The 13790-nt window shown below is 34.6% G+C and overlaps 1 protein-coding gene and 1 long non-coding RNA gene across 7 annotated transcripts in view; one reads left to right on the top strand and one right to left on the bottom strand.

Annotated features, from left to right (window-relative positions):
• Nucleotides 1–13790, bottom strand: part of LOC143201276 (beta-hexosaminidase subunit beta) — a 149745-nt gene that overhangs the window by 1912 nt on the left and 134043 nt on the right. For all 6 annotated transcript variants that reach the window (XM_076412232.1, XM_076412234.1, XM_076412230.1 and 3 more), the window contains 8 exons: nt 10189–10398; nt 8286–8520; nt 8112–8227; nt 7843–8048; nt 2871–2986; nt 2623–2815; nt 2352–2568; nt 636–780 (listed from right to left, as the gene is read on the bottom strand). In XM_076412232.1, the coding sequence (XP_076268347.1) occupies nt 636–780; nt 2352–2568; nt 2623–2815; nt 2871–2986; nt 7843–8048; nt 8112–8227; nt 8286–8520; nt 10189–10371 (1411 nt within the window). In that variant the 5' untranslated portion in view covers nt 10372–10398. The remainder of the gene's footprint in view (nt 1–635; nt 781–2351; nt 2569–2622; nt 2816–2870; nt 2987–7842; nt 8049–8111; nt 8228–8285; nt 8521–10188; nt 10399–13790) is intronic.
• Nucleotides 12586–12908, top strand: LOC143201300 (uncharacterized). Its single transcript, XR_013006926.1, has 2 exons — nt 12586–12719; nt 12779–12908. It is a non-coding gene; the product is annotated as an uncharacterized LOC143201300 (long non-coding RNA).

The raw sequence follows: 13790 nt of genomic DNA, 5'->3' as shown, positions 1-13790 counted from the left end.
GTTTTTTTCTATTTTCACGTAAGTATTTAGTTAATTTACCATCATTATATTGTTTAACGTGCCTAGTTAACATAATATAAACGTTAATAATGAAATTAGGTTCAATTTGCTTTGTTTATTAACTTTTGTTTGTGTACATAGTAACTAAAAGCTTTGTTTGTCTTGTAGTTAGGAACTACGGAATATCCGATAAAAGGTGCTAACAATATTGAAGCGAGTAAAACAAGTCGACAGGTTCAAATGACATAAAATGTCATAATATTGTTTAGGAAGCCTGACGTCACGCGCTTCTGATTGGCTTTGGACCCTTTGGGAGGATTATTACGTTTTGTGCCTCTTTGGCCTATGTTTTCATAAAAAATCTTAATTTTATTCATTCAATGGCATTTATTTTCTTGGGTTATTGTATTCACACGATTGTTTTTGTATATGATATGTCAAACAAGTTCGACGTGTCAAAATTATGTTTAGAAAACGCGATGTAACATGCTTCTGATTGGAATTTGACCTAATATGGTCAATTTTTATGTTTTGTCTCTTTATATCATATTTTAATATTTAAAACGATAAATTCAGTGATTCTTTGTTATTTTCAGAACTGATATATAGTTGGAATCGGTTAGGGTAGTACTTACCTCCCATAACAAGCAGTTGTTCCTGTTCAGTACCCTTGAAATCCGTGGGGTCGCAATAGTAAAAGTCCATCCAGTCGCCGCCGCTACTCAAATGGTCCAAGTACCAGCAGGACGACAGAAGAGCAGGCTGTCCGGCTTCGGTTACCTGGTATCAACCACCATTAGTTTTATTCATTTCGATACACACATGGCGGACTCATGAGTCGTTAATATCGATGATTTACGCGATACCAAACATCAGCTAGAAGTACCACGACGCGTCATTGTATATCAAGCGTTTAATATCCCGAAAGTTCGTAAAATCCTCCAATAAAATGAGGAACGGTTTCGTTTTGGTACGGCTCGAAGAGAATCTCGATCCTCGGGTGTTCTGCCGTTTGTCAGGTGGGTTTATATCGAATTTATTTTCTCATTAACAGGCTTCAGTTATGTTTCATTTTTGCGGATTCCGCGTAATGTATAATTACACGTTAGAAAGTAGTACCGGGTACTACCGGCGTCTTATTTATTATAGGACGCCATCGAGTCGAGATGAAAACATTCCTCCTTTTACGGGACCGCGTCGTCAACATTTTAGGAACGTGAATTAATTTTGAGGTATTTGAAGTGATTTGGCGTAGTGATGGATCGGATACCCCTATAACCATGTTCAAGTCATTGTTTGGTCTTGAAGGTACATTTATACTGTATTATTAAATGTTGATGAGCTGTATTTGAAATGGTGTTTTATTCACCTCTGCATTCAGGGTTATTCATATATTAAGTAACATCATGTTGGACAAAAAGCAAAACACATTAGAACCAAAATAAAACTACTATACTGGTTAGTCGAAAGATACCCTCAACTTGATATAAAATCAAACAGGTTGATTTATAAGACAATCATAAAGCCATTTTGGACCTATGGGGTGCAACTATGGGGTTGCACTAAAATTTCAAATCAACTGGTCATCCAACGCTGTCAAAACAAGGTTCTTCGATTGATTACCAATGCCTATCGCTACGTAATCAACGAAGAACTGCACGATGACCTGGAAATCAAATGGATTTGCGAAGTTATCCAAGATTTCGCCTTGAAACACGAAAGAAGATTATTAAATCATACTAACGTGGAAGCAATAAAACTGCTGGACAGCGCGCAGCATGTCAGAAGATTGAAGCGAACCAAACCATACGAACTTATATAAAGTGTATACCTTTAGTGTAAATTATAAGCTATAAGCTATTATAATTGTATAACTGAGGAATACATACTGATGTATTTTCTCGCACTCGTCTTGCTTGTGAATTAATCCAAGTGCATAGGAAAAGTAGTAATGAATTAATTTATAATTGAGATTGTACTAAGCATATCTAATAAAGATGTTATATAAAAAGTATTATTGTAATAGTTCATATGGCAGAACGCTTGACCAGCTAGCGGCTATTGCTGGAGAATCATTAGCGATATTCGGTAAACTTCGGTAGTTTCCGCCTGATTTTGCGACGTTGCCATTTATAAGCAATCGAGAGGCAGAATCGCCGAGCTACAACGGCCATTTTGGATTTGACCCTGGTGCCGGTTTCTGTTTTGTAAGGTTAGATTAGTCAAAGATTTAAAAGTAGTGAACCCTGAGACCTGACCTGACCTGAGAGGTGACCAGAAGAAGACTATGTAGACAAATCAAAACTAATCACAAAAATTGCGAACGATTGGATTATATTATAAGATCATACCTTCTTCATTGTAGTCGTCCAATCACCCCTCCACACGTGTACCACCGTGTCATTGGGTAATTTCACGCCATTCGTGAATACTTCCTCCCATACGATCGAGTTCAGTTCAAGACTGTCGGTCAGATCTACAATTTTCTGAATGTAATAACCCTCCAGTTTCTCATAGGTGCTGATGTTGTTCTTCTCCATGAAATTGTTGATATCTACATTCGCCATCCTGTTTAAAAGCATTAACGGTTATTTTTTCACTGTATGGATGATCGATACTGACCAACAGGTAAAGTCGACTTCATCACCTCCGAGATGGACGTATTTGTCCTTGAAGAGATCTTTGATTTCGGTGAACAAGTCCGTCATGAGAGCGTAGGTTTCATTTTTGGAGGGATCCATGGGACCGATGGTGTGGAATATTTGACATTCCGTTAGTATTTCGGGGTGTGATAAACCCCAGGATGCTGTATGACCTGGAATGAGAATGGATGAGTTAAGAGATGGCGTGATGAGGTGTTGGATACTGACCAGGGGTGTCGAACTCCACTACTACACGTATACCTCTCATTTTTGCATATTCTATTACGCTCTTAACATCTTCAGGATAATATACCTTGGTGTATTTATTGTAAGCACCCATGTCGCTAAAATATGCCATTAATATATCGGTTTTAGAAGTTAGTGTTTTAGTTACCAGGTCTGGTAGACCAGAGAGTCATTATCGGTTTTTAAAAAAAAAGAAAACTACATAATTTTCAAGAAAATAGAAAAATGTAGTTATTCAAAGTATTGGCGACTTAATTATATACATCTTGCCCATCTTTCAGGCAATATATGGATGCCATCCAAAAGAAAACTGCCTGTGCTTTGAGCAAAACGAGCTCTAGGAGTTTCGTCTTTGTCTTCTTTCTTTGTCTTGCATATCGAAATCACTAGTTTTGAATTTTCTGAACCACGCCTCACATGCTTTTAAGGTAGAAGAAAAGTAATACGTGCCGCAAATGCACGTTTTCAGGCACGAAACTTGACATTTTCAAAGAGGTATAAATCGATGACTGTGTTATTTTCGAAAAAAATAAAATATACAGATTTGAAGCATGATGTCAGTTGAATAAAGTGACATAGTTGCATATTTAAGCCTAGCGATATCTGTTAGAAAAACCGGTAATTTTCCGATACACCTGATACCTGGTATTCTTAAGGCTTAATCTGTTGTTTATTAAAGCAATAAAACAAAGAGCATCTTACGCATAAGGAAATATATTTGTCAAGATGTTTAATATACTCCTGCCGCAATTTGTAAATTCGTTTTAGAACCATTTTCATCATCGACATTTTCTTTCTCATTTTATTCTAGTTAAAAAGAGACACAATTGTATCTGATTAACTCGCATATGTAAACATGTGAGTCTGTCAATGTCGTCCGGTTGTCAGACGTATGCAAAATTCTTGAAACCAACAGTGATAAGAGGTTATAACTCTTACTCTTATTAATTATTGTGGCTGTATAATTAACTGTAGTTTTTAGATATAGTATAATGTTAAATTAAATTATATTTAGTAACATTTTTGTTCAGTTATTTTATTTACATTAGGATTTTTTTGTATGTCAAGGCCAAACTGAATGAAAGTTGATGCGGCAACATTGTAATGCTTCGACGTCACAAATATCCAAGACGCATTTCTAAAAAAACTTTGAATAGATTATATAGTATATTATTAGAAATAAAGATTATTTGTATATGAGTCATCGAAATTTATGACGTCAAAACGTCGCAATGTTGCCGCATCAACTCTGAGTTTTAGTTCAATTTGACATACACCAAAACTTAACGTTTAGAATTTTGTTGAGAAGCATTCCTTTTTTTTGTTACAAGTAAATAATTCTCGATTCCAATATGGTTTGACCATGGATTCAAGCTTGTCGTGTCTTTTAAAGAAGTTATTCTATAAAAATATTGTGCATTTAGTTTGAATTTAAGTAAAAGAGAATGGGTACTGACTCTATCGCAGATAATATAGCAACTATCACTGTTACAAGGAGAAATTATGAAGTTTTTCGATGTTTCGGAAACAATAAACAAAGAGAACAATTCGAGACACTCACTTGAGAAAATATAACAAAAAAGTAAAACAAAAAGGAGTCTAGTAAGTTTTCAGCTTCGCAACTATTATTATTCTTTATTTGAGGAGAAACTCTTTTTTGAGTAGTTTTCTACGAGGTCTATAAGAAGAAGGAAGTCACTAGGGTCAGTGGGTCACAAATCTGGAGTTGAATCTGAATTTGTTTATTTATTTTTGCCCTTCTTCATTACCGAATAATGGCCATTGACAATTGGTTATTACAATTTGTCTGTATATTTATGTCAACATTAAATATCAAGTAAAATACAGATACCCAAACTCTACTTGATCGCGTTCATTGTTTATGCCTCTACCGACTCCTCCCGTGTCTGATCTATCTGCCTCAGTATCGGCGTTCCTAACTACTGCCTCCGTCCAGTTATTGACCAGGTCTATATCTGAACTGTTATTATTCCCTTGTGGATCTCTAAATTGGTAAGACCCCATCGTCCTGCCGTAGCGGTTTCGGGCCCTTGTTCCTTCGTCCAGGGTGCATTCGACCATTATTTGCCTTGCATCCTCCATATTATTACCACATTCGCACAGACCTTCACTCCCCCTTAATCTAAATCTGCTAATGTATGCAGCCATATTTCCGTGTCCTGTTATTAGTTGTACCGCTTTTCTGCTTAAGCTCTCTCGCATCCCAGCCTTTCGCAGAAGTCATGAAGAGTTTTGCCATCGCCTGAGTTGTTCCACGCCTGCTGTCTGTGGATTGTTTCGCTTTTTTCTAGTATTTGAGCTTTACCTTAACCTAATATCCTGTCCATTCTCCCATCTACCACATGTATCATTTAATACCGAAATAAACAAGTATTTCTTCAACCAGTGTTTTCAATTCTCGTGCAAATTCCTTCCACAAAATAGTAGTGAGTGTTCAGACAAACAATCGTATCGACAGCCACACATTCCGACCGACCGACCGGACGAATATTCCTACGATTTAGACTACTAGGCTATGTTTAGGTGGCTTATGAGGTAGCCCTATGTATAGGTCATGCCCCGGAATTATCAGTATCCAGCGTTAAACATGCTTTTTTTTGTTTCCAAATGTCTACCCGCACAACCAATGTGCTTGTTAAAGACGAACTATCGTCGACATCAACAAGAAAAAACAATTTAATCGAAGATACGGTTTTTATACGCAAACTTATCGAACACGCCCATACTGACGTGCCGTTTCCATTTTAGATACATCGCCAGATCATAAATGGGACCACTTTATCAATACACCCGAAGAGAATATCATAAATTCGAAACCAGATAGTTCGGAAAACGCGTGTTCTAACGACGATCCGTATAAATAATTCCATGAAATATTATAGGAAACCGTAAATCGTGTCATAAAATTGACCGCCAATCAATCAAATCGGTCGTAAATAAGTTGAAAATAGATTTTAGCGTCGCCGTTTCGTTTAATTTCTCGTTTTTTACGATGCCTAATGATGGCAGAAGTCGTTTTTTCTTAGAACACAGCTTCTTCATTAGTTTGCTGGATATTAGACGGGTCTCTTTGACAATCGGGGACTTTTTCGACGCAACAGGAACACAATAGCGGATGCAGATTGAACGAGTAGGTATGTGGGGAAAAACTGATTCATTATGGACCTCTAATTAGTCGATAGGTTATTTATATATAATTTTTGTTAGTAAATTTTCTCTAAAGCGAAAATATGATCAGAATACATGATGAAACGATTGAAACATGTATCTGCGACTAATGATGGAAATAAACGTTAAATTTTGATGTATGTCAAAGCCAAACTGAACTAAAACTCAGAGTTGATGCGGCAACATTGCGACGTTTTGACGTCATAAATTTCGATGACTCATATACAAATAAACTTTACTTCTTATAATAGACTATATAGTCTATTCAAAGTTTTTTTAGAAATACGTCTTGGATGTTTGTGACGTCGAAACATTACAATGTTGCCGCATAAACTTTCATTCAGTTTGGCCTTGACATACAAAAAAATTCTAATCTAAATAAAATAACTGAACAAAAATGTTACCAAATATAATTTATTTTAACATTATACTATGTCTAAAAACTACAGTTAATTATACAGCCACAATAATTAATAAGAGTAAGAGTTAAAACCTCTTATTATTATTGTTTTCAAGAATTTTGCATACGTCTGACAGCCGGTCGCCGTCCGGTTGTCAGATGTACGCTAAATTATTCAAAATATTATAATTATTACAGGTTATAAACCGGCAAACATTTTAGCCCTTTATTTTGATTAATTTTAAGTCGTTCCGTAATATATCATATTATTTCGTTAGAAAATGGCGATATACAATAGATATTCAGGGTCACAAATTGATTGCGGTTAAACAGGTTATTTCGAAAAGGACGGAGATAACGGAGGTCCCCTTTTGCCGGTAAATTCCGTTCGAGAGGTAATTATTGATGATATTAAATAATGTAAGTTCCTCCAATTTTATTGAAATTGTTTTTAGCGGGTTGCTGTCGTGCTAAATATTACTGTGGATACTGTGAGTGACATCGCTTACAAAATGAAGAATAATACGTTAGATTCACCCAAGAAAACCTGTCTACATACAAAGTGGGTGACGAATAACATTGGCTCTATTCGAGACCAAAATTCCTTCCGTTTGGATGAACTGGATAAAACATACAAAGGAAGTAATTGATAAATGGTGTAATCGTAAACATGTTTTAGACAGATTAGAAATTAACAGTTTAGTGACTGAGATAGAGCGATGAGAGTGGAAACAACTAAAGTTATTCACATAATGAATTGAACATAACTATAGAAAATGATGTTGTAGGGCGTGAAAGATTTGTGTGCACAGATATGATTGTAATTGTTCAAAATTAAAATTTAATTTATTAATTAAACATAAGCATTAGTTTGGAGGACAGTGATATCAAGATGACTTAACAAATAAACACACCATCGAAGGAAACATGAACTAAACGTAAAAAGGTAAATATGCTCTCGAATGAAAGTAAAATACATTACTTTTGGATCCGGTCTCCAGGGGGATACCGTTATATAAAAAAACGCGCATGGAATTCTACCTCATAGGTGGTCTGGAAAAGAGTTCAATGTAAACAAACCGAATCTAACCTGCAAACTATTATACCTGTGTTCTTAATTGTAGTTTTAAGTCCTTCGATAATATATGTATTAGATGTACTATAATGTTAAAATAAATTATATTTGATAACATGTTTGTTCAATTATTTTACTTAGATTTGAATTTTGTTGTATGTCAAAGTCAAACTGAACTAAAACTCAGAGTTCATGCGGCAACATTGCGATGTTTTGACGTCACAAATTTCGATGACTCATATACAAATAAGCTTTGCATAGACTATAGTTAGTGCTGTGTATATAATTACCTCAGTTCTGGATACTTTAAACTGACATACGGGAAGCTTTGGTCATCCACTATATGCCAGTGCAGCACGTTCATTTTGTTATAAGACATGGCGTCCAGTGTTTTGTAAATGCTCTTGATGGGTAGAAAATGCCTTGACGTGTCGATCAGCAATCCCCTGTGCTTATACCTAGGGGAATCAACAATTTCTGTCGAGTTCACTTGCAACTAAAATATATTAGACTCGTAAGTGATCAAATACCATCGCACTGATCAATATACAATACGTACGGTCAACCCATCATCTCCTACGTAAACTATTTGAGAGAACGTCTCCAGTCCTCGTAAAATTCCCCAAATGGTCGCCGCATCCAGCTGGAATTTGTTCTCTTGGACATACAGATGATCTAAAACGAACTCCATTCATTAGGGGTTGAAGTTTCCGTGGAATATCCATGTAATTACACGACTCGTCCATGTCTGCGCCCGGATATGGATCGTCGGGACATTTCTCGCCGAAGTTGATGTTTAGATGATCCAGGTAGCCCGAGAACGCATCATCGTTCAACCAAGATTTCTTGTTGTACCTGTCTGGATGGTGTCTTCGTTGGTTGTCAAGGATTTCAACGTTACCTTGTATGATGTTCCAGTAGCGTTTCAGTGAGGATAGCAGAAAATCGCAGGTTTTGTTCTGCAGAACCTGTATCAGTGAAGATTGGTCTTAGAAATAATTAGAATTGGTTACCGCATTTGTAATATGATTAGAAAACGTAGAAGATGAGAAATCTGGTGGTATAGTAGCAACTGTAACTTAATTTTAACATATAGCATATTAATTTAAACAATTAATAGGTTATATGGAGAACCATTTGAAGTTTTGTGAACAGCAAAACAGATTTTCTAACATTTGCGATAAGTGAAGGCTGCTTGTCACGTTCAACTCTACTGATAAGTTAAAAACTGTTATAAAAGTTTAAAATACCTAACAGTGTTATGCGATTTGACATTGAAGAAAAACGAATTTTTTAATTATTTAATTATTACTTTTTTACTAGCCGTGTCTGAGTAACCGATAATTTGTCTTTATGACAACTTAAATCTAGGTATATAACTAGGAGGACCGATCGGTCCTATCTTAGTCTCTGGTGAAATAATGTCTACACATGTCACTGCTGTGTTTTTTATTAAATACACTTCACTACACAACATTACGCAAGATCAGATGGTTTGATTATTTTGAGTCTGCTCCTGCTCTGGTGGTATCCAAAAGTTGCAATATAATATTCTCATAAGAATGGAGTCTTTCCTCATGTCCCCTTGCAATTCTCTTGATTTCTTTACTGACCGTGGGCATCTGAAGGTCTCGATGTAGGTAGTCAGTCCTGTAGTATTTGGTTGCGTCCACAATACTTCTCAGGACTTTGTTCTGAAAAAATTGTATTTTCTTTATGTTACTCTTTGCCGAACATCCTCATAATTGAACTCCGTATGTCCACATAGGTTTCAGTATTTGCTAATATAATAGCAATTTATTTTGTACTGATAATTGTGATGTTGTTCCAATTAGCCAATACATTTTCCTATATTTTAATTCCAGTTCTTTTCTTTTCTTCTTTATATGTTCCTTCCAGCAAAGTTTTGTATCAAGATTCATTCCGATATATTTAGCGTTGTTGTTATATGGAATGATAGTATTATTTAATGTTATTGGTGCTTATACGGTCTGCTCGTAGGTAAACTGCACATGCATAGATTTACTTTCGTTAATTTTTATTTTCCAAGCTTGTGTCCAATTATTTATATTGTCATTTGTTTGTTGTAATTTTCGTGTGGCTTTCTCATTACTGTCTCCGACAGCTATAATCGTAGTATCATCAGCAAATGTTGCTATCATAATATTCTCTATTTGTAGTATATCACAAGTGTAGAGTAGATAAAGCATTGGCTCCAGTACACTTCAATGTAGTACATCTGCTTTAGCTTTTATTGTAGAGTAAGCTTCTTCTTGTTTAACTCTAAACATTCTGGTTGTAATGTACGACTTTAGTAGTTCGGAGCGTTGTTTTGGTTACATTTTCTGTAATTTATAGAAATACAAAGCGAAAATAATTTTATTATTATTCTCTTAAAATTCCACATTCTGACGAATGGGTAATACGTATTTCACGTGATTTGGGATTTATGATGAGAAGGTCGTTTCAAAACTTTTCAATTGTTTTTTAGTTTCTAAGTATCTTAGGTTTGAGCCATTAGGGGTCTTTTCCCTAGTAATTCCCTTTTTTTTTATTTTTGTAAAGTAGTAAACTAACTATATAATTTAATATTAAGATGGGTTACTTCTGATGTTTTAAAAAAATGTTTGACCTACCTTGAACATGAATTTTTGAGGCTTTAGAACGAAATAGTTATCGCTGGAGTTTTGTTGCTGGGGCTTGGGCCAAACTGCACCTTTGGTAGCAATAACTTCGGGTCCTGTTCTGGATGAGTTTACGGCGCTTAACACTATCGCACACAGGAGGGGCCAAAATAACCGTACTGGACGGTAACCCATGATGCTGTTGTTGTTATGTTATCGTAACTGCGGGAAAATTCACAAAGTTAAACCTTCGTATAATATAAAACTATAACAATGATAATAGTGGTGAATAACCGTGAAAATGTTATCAGTTTCTGTTGTTACCGGATTCCTTGTTTATCTAAATAAATGCTTGTTAAATGCTTCATTGTTTTGTTGCGGAAAATATGATATAAATAACAATTTCGAGGTTTCTTGATGACTATTTGAAAGTATCTCGTGATTTTATTGTTTAAAGCTAAGACAGGTAACGAACTTCAAGAAGAAACATGATGATTTTGAGACTTTTCTTTACGCGAATCATTAATATTCACAAGAAGTAGCGTGGACTGGAAAATTTTAAAATAATGGATAATGGATATACTGATGCTTCATTGTCTATTTCTCATTCATTTTACATGAATTATGATCTTCATACATATGGGCCAACAATAATGATTTACAAAGTTTCCATATTTTAAATATGCATAGTAGATTAGACTCAAAGTCAAGCAACTGTACTGGTTAGTCGGAAGATACTCTCAACTTGACCTAAAATCAAAGAGATTGGTTTATCTGACAATCATAAAGCCAACTTGGATCTACGGGGGGTACTAAGCGTTCAAATGAGCTAGTAATCCAACGTACTTAAAACAAAGTTTAATCTATACATTTATCAACACTAATCGCTACGTAACCAACGAAGAGCTGCACGATGACCTCGAAATCAAATGGATATACGAAGTGATGCAAAGTTTTGCCTTAAAATATGCAATAAGTTTACTAAATAACAGCAACTTAGAGGCAATAGCTTAAGTAGATTAGTTTTAGTTTAATTTGTAACTTAAGATTGTACTAAGCATATCTAATGTAATGTATATATATATATATATATATATATATATATATATATATATATATATATATATATATATATATATATATATATGAGGTAGACAGCAGTGATCAACATCGACAAGTAAATGTTTTACACAAAACTTTAGTAGCACAAGTTTACTTCTTGTACAGCCATCTTGACTTATTTTCGGACAACTTAGATGATGTGGGTGAAGGGTAACGGTCGTGGTTTACTCAGGACTTAATGAGCTCGATAAATGACATTTAAATGGCTTTATTATGCATTGATAATCAATCTTTTTATCAAGATAATCAAGATGCAGAGGTGTCTCGATAATTCTGCTTAAGAAATTGGGCTTCTTTTAAGTGATATGACTACACTTGAATGAGCTTAAAAGTTATCCCTTTAGGATTATTTCCCTCTAGCTCATCTATCAGTTTCTTGTTTAATTTTTAGGAAAATTATAAAAATAGCTGTTATTATAGTAACATTTTTAACATACATTATAATATTTTCAGCACAGTATCTTTATTTACAGTTACATCAAGAACCCATACTAACTTATCATTGCTTGGTAACCATTATCATTGCTAAATTAAATACAAACGATTAAAATCGTTCATAATACGTCGACTTGTAGATTAAGGTTACCATTAACAGTTTCCTTCTTCTTCTCGAGATAAGAACGCCCCAACTCCGTCCTAGATCCGTTCCGTTATTAATTAATCTGCGCCATATGCTTCTACGAAGGCAAAAAGCTTAACGTCTATCTCTGTGTACCTGGCGTGTTTATTAAATTTTTTAAAATTAAAGGTATACATTAGATAGCCACCACGAAAGCTAAGTAGTTATATTATTTCCTGAATGTTTATGTCTCTAATTTCAGCAAAAATTCGTAAATATATGTATTAATATCGGGTGGCGTACTTGAGATTCTTGATATAGCGTGAATAATGTGCTGTAACTATGTGTTTATGGACAGGAATAGCTTATGCTAATATAAACATGTTAACGGGGAATGCATGAGATATTATATTATACATTGTATGTTTATTATAATTGTATTTCTTCAATAATAAGTCAACTCTCGAAATGAATCTTGATGAAAAACTTCGCTGGAAGGAACATTGGAGTGAAAATATAGGGAAACGAATTGGTTAATTGGAAGAAAATCACATTGATCAACACACAATAAATTGCTATTATATAAGTAAATATTGAAACCTATAGGACCTACGGAATACAATTATGGGGATGTTCCGCGAAAATTAATATAAATACAATACCAATTTTTCAGAACAAAGTACTGAAAAATATTATCGGTGCACCCAGATACTACAGGATTGATTCTTCAGATACTAAGGGCTACTCAAGACATCAATAAAATTGTAAGGAGACATAAGGACAGACCTCATTATGGTGTCAATATAGAACAGGACACAGACTCAAAAGAACTAAACCATTTGGTCTTGTGTGGTATAATGTAGTGATCTGCATTTAATAGAAAAATAGCAGTGTTAATATATAAACATATTATTTCGCCAGAGACTAAGATAGAGCCGATGGGTCCTCCTAGTTATATACCTAGATTTAAGTTATTGTAAAGACAAATTGTAGGTTAGTCGACAACGACTAGTAATAATGTAATAAATAAATTTGAAAAATCAGTTTATAATACTAAGTATTTTTATTTTTGTAGCATGTCAGGGCATATCAGTGTTGTTCGACACTCATTTATTTGATTATTTCTTCATCAGATCTTATTATTGATGTTAAATTACACATAATATACGAGGACTACTATTTATATTCATAGTCTAATAACGGAAAAACAAATATTGGTGATTTATTGTTATTTAAAATATTCTCCGTAGATATCAATGCATTTTTTCAAGTGTTGGAACCAATGTTCGTAGCACTTTCTCCATTCTGCTTGAGATAATTCGAAAACTCCCGTTTCGAACGCTTTAACCGCATATCTTAATAATGCCTGGAGATGAAAACATATCAATGGGTGTTAAATCAGGATAGCAAGGCCGATGACTCTTTGTCTCTTTTTAAAATTTCTCCGAAAATTTCTCGCAAACTTCTCGTAGAATGTAATTCAAAATTGATCGTTCTATATTACTCTAATATCAGTGTCCCTTCGTGATTGGTAATGCTGAAGAAGCAGGAACCATTTACTTTGATGTGCTTGAAGCCAGTAGCAGTTGCGATTGAAATCGTTGTACCAGTTTTTGAAGAGTGTGGCGCTTCACTATCCTTGATGTTTTGTTATATTCAAATTACAAAATGTTCGAGACAATGCTCAATAATGTCAAGTTTCCAACGAAAACATCCAATGATACTTGATAATATTCAATACTGTTAATGCCAGAAATATAAGTAGCAACCCTCATATATTTCTCTAGTTTTTTGTACAAATTTCATCAAGTTCATTAAGTTTTCGTTGTTGTATTTGTGCTTTACTGGGTACTATTGGCAGCATCATTGTTAAAAAATGACCACTGTATTGGATGTAGCAAATTGTTCTGAGTGATGTTATGTCTTTGAATTT

The sequence above is a fragment of the Rhynchophorus ferrugineus genome, unplaced genomic scaffold (assembly GCF_030347505.1).
Source record: "Rhynchophorus ferrugineus isolate W39M unplaced genomic scaffold, kcgeb_rfMv2 rfM8, whole genome shotgun sequence".
NCBI lineage: Eukaryota > Metazoa > Arthropoda > Insecta > Coleoptera > Curculionidae > Rhynchophorus > Rhynchophorus ferrugineus.
The sequence above is the reverse complement of the archived record's forward strand: the minus strand, read 5'-3'. Positions and strand labels throughout refer to the sequence as shown.